The following is an 11,659-nucleotide window of genomic DNA, read 5'->3' as shown; positions in this document are numbered from 1 at the left end:
TTTCTTTCTTTCTTTCTTTCTTTCTTTTCTTTATTTATTTATTTATTTATCTATATATTTATTTTAATAGGACAGTGCCTGCTGTCTTGTCTCGCATGTTTAGCTGATACTGCAGCCGTGTTGCGTAAATGATAATCGAAATAGACGTGCAGGTGACTTTATGGCATGGTAAAAACAGCGAAAAGTTCCATTTTAATTTTACTGTAACTTAAATGAAACTGGCACTAAATAGGTTCAGCCAGAGGAAGGATGACAAACAACAACTTCCTAAAATAAGATATTAGATGTGAAGTATAATGTATACATTCAAATCGTAGAGATATCTATGCAAACCAAATATCCAGTAAAATCGGTTAAGGGCTGGGGTATGAACGTTTGGACAGTATTTATTTTGGGACATTAGAGCACATCAGACATATCGAATTGCATTCTGAATACGAAGAATGTCATTCTGATATCAAATAATTTTGATTTTTGAAATTCGCAATTTAATACATATTTTATGGCAAATCATTGAAAATTGATATTTTTGATATTTAACAGTACTTGAAGTAAACTTTATAAATCTGATGATTTATACTTGAAGTGTATGTAGGTGGGATGAAAAGCCGACGATCAATTGAAAATTTTGACCATTCGTATTGAAGATATGGATTTTTTTTCCCAAAACACCCAAAAAAAATAGGTCTTTTTGGGAAAAAAATCCATATCTTCAATATGAAAGGTCAACATTTTCAATTGACCGTCGGCTTTTCCTCCGTGCTACATACACTTTAAGAATATATCATTAGATTTATATGATTTACTTCGAGGACTGTTATATATCAAAAATTTGACAAATATCATTTGTCATAAAATTTGTATTATATTGTGATTTTAAAAAAATGAAAATTATTTTATATCAGAAAGACATGCTTCGTATTCAGAATGCAATTCGATAGGTCTGAGGTGGTCTCATGTCCCACAAAAATACTGTCGAAACGCAATAAACGCTCATTTTAGATCCCTTAAGTTGGCGTAAATCTTGTGGTAAAAAAATACATTACTTGTAACTTTTGTTTGTACACACCACAAAAGATGCAGCAAGAAATCACGGCGGTCAATCGCCAGATAATGTTCCGTCCTTGAGTATTTGGTTCCATGTATGATGTATAATTGTCGTTCATACTACAACGTACAAAATATTGACGGCGTCAAATTTCCACATTTGAGCCTACCCACAAAAAACACATTATCACAAGTGATCTGTATTTGCACGACATGGATAGTCTCCTTGTACTCCAAAATCAGAATTTGTACTCAAGTGGCTAGTTAAGGGGTGGGGTATGAACGTTTGGACAGTATTTATTGTGGGACATTAGAGCACATCAGACATATCGAATCGTATTCTGAATACAAAGAATGTCCTTCTGATATCAAATAATTTTGATTTTTGAAATTCGCAATGTAATACACATTTTATGGCAAATCATTAAAATTGATATTTTTGATATTTAACAGTACTCGAAGTAAACTTTATAAATCTGATGATTTATACTTAACGTGTATGTAGGTGGGATGAAATGCCGACGATCAATTGAAAATTTTGACCTTTCATATTGAAGATATGGATTTTTTTTCCCAAAACACCAAAAGAAATTAGGTCTTTTTGGGAAAAAAATCCATAACTTCAATATGAAAGGTCAAAATTTTCAATTGATCGTCGGCTTTTCCTCCCAGTTACATACGCTTTAAGAATATATCATTAGATTTATAAAATTTACTTCGAGGACTGTTATATATCAAAAATTTGAAAAATATCAAATTTTTATAATTTGTCATAAAATTTGTATTATATCGTGATTTTCAAAAATGAAAATTATTTGATATCAGAAAGACATTATTCGTATTCAGAATGCAATTCGATACGTCTGTGGTTCTCTCATGTCCCATAAAAAATACTGTCGAAACGCTCTAAACGCTCATTTCAGATCCCTTAAACGGAAGCCAATTGACTTACAGGTGCATTCCAAAAGAAGAATAAACAACGTGTCTCAATGGGCCCCTCTTATAATAACTTGTCGCTTGCAATTAGACTATTAATCTACATGGTGACGGGAAATGACAGTGGTGTGTGTGCTGAGTCTTGACGTATTTTTGTTCACAAGTGGCACTAAAAGTCAACTTCTGCATAAAAGAAAAGTGTGCATCAATACCAGTCATGTTTGTACCTGTTTCACTCTCACATTATATAGAATCATTGTAAGATGCGTAGTTATGTAGATGTGTATTCCTGACTGGTCATTCGCACACACGAGGCTAAATTCTGTACAAATGAAATTTGTAGTTCAATTTGTCTGGTAGATGAATTGCATCGTATGCGTACAAGAAAGATGTAACTTCCAAAGCTCCTGCTGATCATTATATTGGGTGCAGCCAGGAAGACTATACTTTATTGGAAACACATCACAATGGAACACTATTGTCAAGTTAACTAACTTTGGTTCAAAGATCAGAAGTTGCATATCACACATCTTCATTGACTAGAAACAAACCAAGTTATCCATTGGCAGATAAGGCAAAAAAAAGGTTTGTCTCAAAGCTCACGAGTGGTTTGAAAACAAATGCGAAATGCGATTTTTTTTATTCCCGACTTGGTATTTTTATGGTATTTTGAGGAAAAAAAGTCTGATTTTTATCGAATTTTTCCAGAAAAAACTTTATTTTTTTAATTAAAAAAAAATCCACATTTCTTTTTATTTTCAAATCGGGCGATTTTACAAATGCGCGCGCAAGCTTTGAGACAAACTTTTTTTTCGGTCTAATATAAATATCAATAGGTCTCCCACAATTTTAATTGGTCACTTCCATTGGCCAATATTCTCACAGCCGTGTTGCATGTCGGGTTTCATACCTAGATCATCTCGGCAGCTATTAGCAGATGCGTTCCCGTTGCTCAATGTGGTTGATATGGGCATGATAGTGAGCATCAAGTTCGATTAGAAATGTATAAATCATATTATACAGCTTAGACTAGCGAGTGGTTTAGGGCAACGCCATCGTGTTGCCAATCTTAGTCAGCATCTTTTACAATTGACGAGGGCTTCGTTTACACCTAAGTATTTTTTCAAAATCGTTCGGTCTGTTGGAATATAATTGTAAATGTGGGCATGTTTTCATCATTCAAAAGTGAGCCGATTTTCCGGTTGGAAAAAATACCGAGTATACCATTCCCTTTATCCCCTTTATTTATTATTTGCTAAACACATTTGTTACGAGTCGTACTTGACTCAAGGCCAAAATCACCTTTTACCCGAACTCACACGAATGCACAACACAAATACACTGTTTGGTTAAGCTAACAAAATTTAAGTCTTTAATTGAAAGCACGTTATGATTGGTATAATATATGACAACAAATGCACATACACAATAATCAAATATAATCACTCTTTATCTATTTTGAACTTAGCCAGCATTCTTCTTCTTGGTGATCATAAAGTTGGTAGGCAAATGTTCTCAACACAGATCCAAATAGTACATTAGGTACTTACTAGAAATACCGTAAACGTTCGCCTAATGGCGCTATAGAGCTCATGGAAATGAGAGAGCGCCATCCCTGTAAAAGCCGACTATTATCACTGATCATTAAGGGTACGTGTAGTTAAAGGGTGAAACCTATCGACACATACAATTATGAACAAGATCAAACAAACTTGTTCATGATAATGCGGTAATCATTCACCTGGTACGTTGTGGCCCAGTGAGCAGAGCATTAGACTATAGTGCGAGGATAAATAGAACTTGTGGAGAAGATCGATGGTTCGAATCTCATGCAGTAATGATGTCTGTCAATGTTTTTTTTTTCTGATTTGAGGAAATTTTATTCTCTATTTTCTTTAACATTGTTTATATAATTTTATTATTTTATCTTGTATGTGTCTTTTTTTGTTTTTATCGTTTCATTTTAGAGTAACTCAATCCATTCAATCAAATGTTGTAATAGGCATTTGTTATGTGTGTGAGACGAACTGTCGCATGCGACAAGTCTTTCAATTCGCGCGAGTGTCCTTGCCTATGCATCAGTGGTCATAAGAGGTATATAATTTTATTCGAAAGGGGGGGGGGGTCCCAAATATACGGGGGTCATAAAGTCTTGGAAAGAATAATAGGAGGGGGTCATAAAATGTTTTATGACCAAAATGTAGGGAGTCACACGATGACCACAGAAAGTGTGTTATTTTATTCAAAAGGACTGATTTCAATACAATTTTGGGGTTTGGGATCATAAATTTTTTGTTGCCGAAATAGGGGGTGCGCAATTTTATTGACGCAGACTTTTTGTAAATTTGGGACCCCCTTCCGAAAAAAAAATGATAGCCCTCTAAGAGGATTCAAAAGATAACCTCTGCCCCAATAATCCCTAGCTATAACTGTTCCACGGATGATGTATCATAATAGGCTCAGTCTTCAAATGATATAAATAAATTTGAATGAGTGAACGAACAAAATCATACAACGACCAACTGAATAGAGGCTGTGCATATGACGTATCATCCCGTAAATATGGCGGACTACTCAAATGCATTCAACAAAAGCATGCATGATTGCATCTACCGCGACAGTTCGTCTCACACATAACAAAATGCACTACGATCAAATAGGTTGATGACAACATTTGATTGAATGGACTGCACTGCACCATGATTACGGGGAAGAAACACGGTTCAAATCCTTTGTTTGGAGCCAATCGATAAACGCAAGGCCTCTATAGCTATCATTGAATACTGGCTAGGATTCCACAACACAATGAGAACATGTTATAAGGCACTTTGGAAGGCACACAATACCCCAATGGCTTTCCATATTATGTGCACTCAACAACTATTCAGTATCGAAGCCCGGTATCGAAGTTACGTAATGTTACTATGTCAACGGGATCATGCGCTTAAGTAATGAACCACGATCGAAACAATCAGTACACAAAAAGGCATACCAAAATAGCGTGATCGTAATGATCGCCATACGAACAGTGCTTGGTTCCGATACCATCACGGAGTTACGTAACTACTTCGTGGTCTGATAATTATGATCAATGGTCTGATCTACTTGGGTTCGATTCTTTTAAGAAAAGAAAAAATAGCTGATCATTTATAATGCATAAATGAATAAAGTAATGTAGTTGCACAATTTGAAACATTGATGCCGTTCTATTTTTCAAAGGTCATTTAACTGTTAAATGTAGTGGAATATATCACGCATTGATAGGTAGCAGGTGGAGCAAAGTTTGTCAGCGGTTTTTGTTGCCGTTTGTTCGAAGTGCCTATTTATCTTTAAAAAAATAAGAAAATTTAAATTAAATTTAAAAAAAAATCACAATATTCGTTCGTAAAATGGGGACAAAATCCAAAAACATTTCTTAACCCTTCTTCACATAAAAGTGGGGGCAGAAATCAAGATTCGAACAAGTACCATTCACCATTCAAGGCGCACCCTCTACCGACTGAGCTAACGGGTCAGACAATAGAAGGGTGTAATTTTGAACTGAAGAATATTAAAAAATATGAAGAAATTACAATGTTATAAAAAGATTTACCAAAATGAGTTAGGTATAACGTATGAAGCGATTTACAAATTAAGTCCAATGGCACTTTGAGAAAGAATACCTGAAGAAACCCCAAAACATTTGCTGCTCTAGCAACTAACCTAGTGACCTAAAGTATTGGGTCATGTCATGATATTTTTTCTGAGGCATTATGTCCAGGTTGCTCAATTTAACATACACGTATCCTTAATGCTGTTGAGATTTTACAAGGATGGCGCTCTCACATTTCTAAGAATCCAAAAGCGCCATTAGGCGAACGTTTACGGTATTTCGATTCCTATCAGAAATCTTGTTCACTCTGGTGTGGTGAGTGGTAGTGTTTCTAGATTTTATCGGCAGACTTTGTGACGGATTTTGATGATGTCACATGGGTTGCTTGCCGATTGATGATCTGATCGTAGATCCGATCAAGTCTGAACGCCCCCTCGTCCTTGTTCATTGTGGTGTTGCCTCTGCTCCTAATCCAGATGGCCTCTTTGAGCCAACGAGTTGTTTTGTTAGCTTCTTGATCGATGACTTTGGCCTCCTCCCACCCAATCACGTGATTATTTGTTGCAGTATGCTCTGCTATGGCAGACTTGAATGTTTCTGTAGTTGATGCTTTCCTCTGTGCTCTTATGAAGGTTTTCTCACTAGCTTTTTCTGATTCAGTCTTGTGTTCTTTTAGCCTAGTGGACAGTAAGCGACCTGTTTCCCCTATATATGTTTTAGGGCAGCTCTTGCAAGGGATTTCATACACTGCTTCGGCTGTTTGGAGGGGGTCTCGCTTGTCCTTCGGGTGAACAAGGGCTTTTCGGATGGTGGAATGAGGTTTTAATGATGTTGCAAATCCGTGCTTTTTAAAAATTCTGGACACACGTTCCGATAAGCCTTCCACGTACGGTAGCACTACAAGGCCTTTGCTCTTTTCTTGACCGTCGCTAGGTTTGGATTTCTTTGGTTTCGGAAGATCTTTTTCCTCAACAACTTTCTTGATAGACCACTGAGGATAGCCGCATTGATTAAGTGCCTGTTCTATATGGGTTGTTTCTTTCTGGCGATCAATTTCTTCAGAAACAATGGAATCTTTTCTGTCGATGAGGGTCCTTCACGAGAGCCGAGTTGGGAATCTTGTTCACTCAACCGGTACGAAGCAGGCTGTCGGTGATTTGCAGACAGCTGTTATTTACCACGGGAAATAAAAAACCGAGTACCAAACTCACGCATGCGCATATCGCTTCGGCGCTGATTCTAAAAATAACCCGGGGAAAAGTCGCCATTTTAAATTGTAATATTTTGAGTCAGCCGTGTTTTTAATAGCAATAATTTCATTTTATTGCGATCGGAGTATAATTTAATAATAAGGAATTCAAGCATTATGTAGCGGACTTATTTCTTCACTATGATGTGAGTTCTGTTTGAATTATGTAGGCCTACGAGGCCGGTTTGAGAGTCGAAACTGTTGCTCAATTGATTGCTTTCGAACATCGTTTTCGTGTGTACAGTGCATGCAGTATCTTAGTATGTAAATATACGTTCGTACTACCCATATCGCATTCGCGTTCGCTGTTTTTGAATCATAAGCTTCCTTATAGAACACAAACATGGGGGTTAATAATCGAAGTACGTGTAAGACATGTTGCATCTGCGGGAATTCTGTGTCAAAGAAGAAAGCGAGAAAAGAAATTTTATCAACATGGCGGCCATCCAAAACATACGAGAAGGACTTTGAATTATGCTTTGAGCTGCAGCAGAAAACAGAACTGGGGATTTATGCCCATCGTGCAAAAGTAAAGTAACGCGATACCGTGGAGACCGCGAAAAGACCTTCGCAGATGCTTTAGATAGCAACGTATCATCCAACAAAAAGTTGACGGGCAGCAGCAGCAAAACACTCTCACTTTCCATTGATTCACCGACAACTGCAAGTAAGCTTACTACAAGTACAAGATCCTTTGGTGATATAACCAATACAATTCATCATCATGAACTTGGGCGTACTGAACATGATTATGCACAGCCACATTTACCGACAAGTACACCATCAAACCAGGATTTTGTAAATACAACTTCTCTGACACAGTCGCCATCTTCTTCGGTACCATCAATGACAATGCCTGCATCACCAACAAGTCCAAAGAAAAGGCTTCGAGATGAAAGTCCACCACCTAGTCGGTCCACTCGACCAAAAAATATGCCTTCAACTTCACCGTCTACAAGCAACCAACATAAGCACATGAGTTATTTGCCAGTGTTGTTTTTGGGATGTAAGTTACCTGGTACGGTAGTGGATAACATTTTTTCATTTTTGGATGACCATGATATTGTGATGCTAACTCTGAATTTCATATTACCTGATATGCACAATAATATGGCAAATATGGAAAGGCAAAGGAGGAAGGATCTGTCCGAGTTGAATAATGTATCCGATGGTGAACTGTCTAGATCACAAAAACAGCTACTCGGAAAGCTCACCAAAAATAGAGAAAAGAATGTAGACCGTGATGGGTGCATCGTGATTCCGCAGGTTGGCGCAGGCAAAGGAAAACGCTTCTTAAAAATACCGAAAGTGCAATGTGGAAGTGGAAGTGCCGGGAAAAGAACAAAAAATAAACGATCTCAAATAATTGAAAAAGTAGAAAAAATCGTATCAACACCTTCAATCAATACCGGCAACAACAAAGACTCAATTCACCCCCAGCGAGTTAACACAATCGCCAGAGACCGAGAAGGGTATGCCTTGGCAGCTGAAGAAGCTGGCTTGAAGGTTGTGGGCAAATTCAACAAAGACACTGTACTTGCTCTTCGAGGTGTTATGACACTGCGCATGTGGCGGGTATTGAAGCGGGTGTTCAAATCAGAAGTGGGGTGGGATGTGTTCGGCAGTGTGGACAAGATGCAAAAAGAACTAAAGACTATTGAATACCAATACGAGTGTGGTACTGTGACATCGTCAACTGGTGACATTGTTCACTACGTAAGAGTTGCAGATATTTCCGAAGTTGTGACGCAAATTGTTGGTGAATTGTATCGTGCAAATGAGCTAATTTACTTGGACAATCTACAAGCCAACAAATTATGGCTTCATGTTGCTGCAGATAAGGGGGGGAAAACAACTAAACTAATACTTCAAGTTATCAACCAGAAGGACCGTCATAGTATTGACTTTGCCAAGCTTATAGGGTACTTCGAGGGGAAAGATAATCGGGCCAACTTGGAAGCCGTATTTGGCCCAGTACTTACAGCCTTACAGGAGTGTGTCGACAACATTGCCGAGTTAAACTTGCAGCGGCCTTTACCAGACCAACCAACAGAAGCATGTTGCAAGGATTATGTCAGTAAATGTGATGGTGAGTAAAATTTTACATTTTATGATGCATTCTATTATCTCATGAAGGCCAAATATTATGAAAAAAGGTTTGTCTCAGAGAACACCGTATAAAGTTTTTACACTCAAATTGTTGTGCCACAAATCTATTGCATGAAGTTTTTTAAGAAAGCTCAAATCGTATAGCAATTTATAATTTGAGACAAACTTTTTTTGCCTGATTGTAACTGTACTTATCATTATTATGTTTTGGATCATTATTCACACACTTGGATTCATCAAAACATCAACAAAAAATGCTGGCTTTGGCGGTGAAAAAAGGAAGCTCTGCTTGCACATGTATATAGGCCTATTAACAAAAATACAATGTATGCATTTCCCAATCCCACGTATCTTGAAATCTGCCTGCAGCGCTTCTTGTTTTAATTAATTAATACTAACAAGCATTAAACACTGTTTTAAATATACATGTAATTTCTTGATTATGCTTAACAGGTCACACTGAAAGAGTTTTGATGCCAAATCTGCCAATGCCTCAATCCAGTCCACCAAGCCTGACAAATGATGAAAACCAGTCATCTTTGAAAACTAATCATCCATCTTCAAAGCCATCAGAAGTCCAGTCCAAACCACCTACATGTAAGCTGATTTCTGAACTGACATTTTTAATACAATTCAAATAACCTTACATGGACTGTTTTAAATTGCTTTTAAATTTGCAATCTTAAGCTTCCATGCTGTGTACTATAAACAAAAGGAATATTTTCTCACATTGCTTGAAACGCAAAAAGCGCGAAAATAAATGCAGCGCAAAAAGTTCCACATTTACAATATTTATAGGCTTTACTAAGGAGCTGTTTGATGAATGAAACCGCAAAATTGAACAGAAAAATTAAATGCCGCTGAAATATCCTGCTACACAGTACCATTAATTGCATGTAATATTTCTTGCCTTCAGGTCTGGAAACCCCACAGCGACACCATTCCAACTCATGTAGACTCCAGCCTCGCAATCTTCTGTCCCAGTTGAACTCCACCAAGGAACCACCATCACCTCAAAAAAGTGGTAAGTTTTGTTTTGATGAACCATACTTCAAAGCTTGATTATTTGTGTTTGATTGCAATCAACCAGTGATATGCATGGTCGGACAGGAGGGTCTCGGATACTTTAGTTTGTTTTGACATCAACACTGCATTATTATACATCGGCCTACATGCACCGTTTAAGCCGCTGCTTTTGCCAATTGGCACACAATATTTGGTGTGTAAATTGTGTGCAGTCAGGATTGATATTGTTAAAATTTAATAAGTTTAAAAAGAGTTGCTTCATTTCACCTTTCCTTTTATTCATAATTGTTTCACAATCAAGAAGAGATTGCTTGAGCACAGTGTGCATGCACTAACAGCCATACAAATATTTTCATGTGTGTGCACTACACATGTATGTGAAGCGGTGTGGCTGTTTGTACATGTACACAGCTCTCAAGCCTATACAGCTGCACATGCACAAACAGCTGTATGTGGCATATGGAATGTATCTAGTCACACAAAAATTATGTAAAAGTGGAAATAAATACCGAAATTTATTTATTTTATTTTCTTTTGGCACAATTTTATTTCACACTTTTTTCTCTTTCAATAATGAAGTTTAAAAGCACATAGCGCAAAAATAAATAAGGGTAGTGAAAATTCCCACTTAGTTTACATGTATGACATACATGTACTTTATCAAACATTGCAACACTTTTTCTTTTTTTTTTTTTTCAGATTGCAACCTGTTCTACACTGCCTGCTGTCTGACCACGGGAGGTGATTGGGAAGGGCTAGCCAAATTTGTTGGGCTCTCTGGACCTAATGGAAAGTTTTTCTGCAACCATTGTTTGGCGACGCTTGATCAGGTACCCAAGGGAATGCCACACGCTGCCCACATTTTGCCTAAGTATAACCAGTATGCTCAGGAGTGTGAATATACGTTGCGGACGTTTGACGGGTGCAAAGAGAAGAGCACAGAGTATGAGGCTGCTCTTGAAGCTGCAGAAACAGGAAGTAGAACAAAATCCTCAGTAAAAGCAATGAACTTTGAGAACTGTGTAAATTCCCCATTGCTTACCGGTGGCAACGTAATAGATACAGTGAGCACAACACCACTGCACATCAGTTTAGGCTTAGGTTTGCATATCCTTAACATAATTGAAGGCGAGGCGATAAAGTTAGATAAAGAAATTAAAGATAGCGAAGGACATTATGATGCATTTAATGTAGTGTATGAACGCAAGAAAGAAATCCTTGTTGGCTGCCAGGAATGGTGCTCCATATTGAAAGAATGTTGGTAATATTGGCACATCGACTCGTATTTTAACTGGGGAATATCTTTTTATGATTATTATTAAATGTTCATGTGTTATTGTGAAATAAACATTTAAATCTACCTACATGTTGTCATGTGACATGCTGTTATTGTGTGATCTACTATCATCTACAAATGTAGTGTTATTAAACAAGTTATTAAAAACAATTAATTTTTGTTGAATCTTGTTTGACATTGAGGATTTGTTTAGTATGTTTAAGCCCAATTAGGCCTGCCTGCCATTACATTTGACCTTGAGTGAACTCATTTTGATTTTGTTTATGCTCCCGTGATATGGAGATGATTACTTTCACCAAACCCAATCGAGTGAAGTTTAAAATTAATTAAGCCCCTGGATGACTTCTGACCTTGATGTAATTTTTTCATGTTCTGAAATGAAAGATTCCACCCACAAAGTTTA

General features: G+C 37.2%; 1 protein-coding gene across 1 annotated transcript; it reads left to right on the top strand.

The window, feature by feature from the left end:
- The first annotated feature begins 7,279 nt into the window (after positions 1 to 7,279).
- On the top strand, positions 7,280 to 11,224 carry LOC140163673 (uncharacterized). Its single transcript, XM_072186988.1, has 4 exons — positions 7,280 to 8,913; positions 9,387 to 9,530; positions 9,850 to 9,957; positions 10,659 to 11,224. Exons 1-4 carry the CDS (start codon positions 7,671 to 7,673, stop codon positions 11,222 to 11,224), a joined length of 2,061 nt encoding a protein of 686 aa, XP_072043089.1. The 5' UTR covers positions 7,280 to 7,670.
- The last annotated feature ends 435 nt before the right edge of the window (positions 11,225 to 11,659 follow it).

Source organism: Amphiura filiformis, chromosome 11 (assembly GCF_039555335.1).
Source record: "Amphiura filiformis chromosome 11, Afil_fr2py, whole genome shotgun sequence".
Classification (NCBI taxonomy): Eukaryota; Metazoa; Echinodermata; class Ophiuroidea; order Amphilepidida; family Amphiuridae; genus Amphiura; species Amphiura filiformis.
This window is presented reverse-complemented; position numbering and strand designations above follow the sequence as displayed.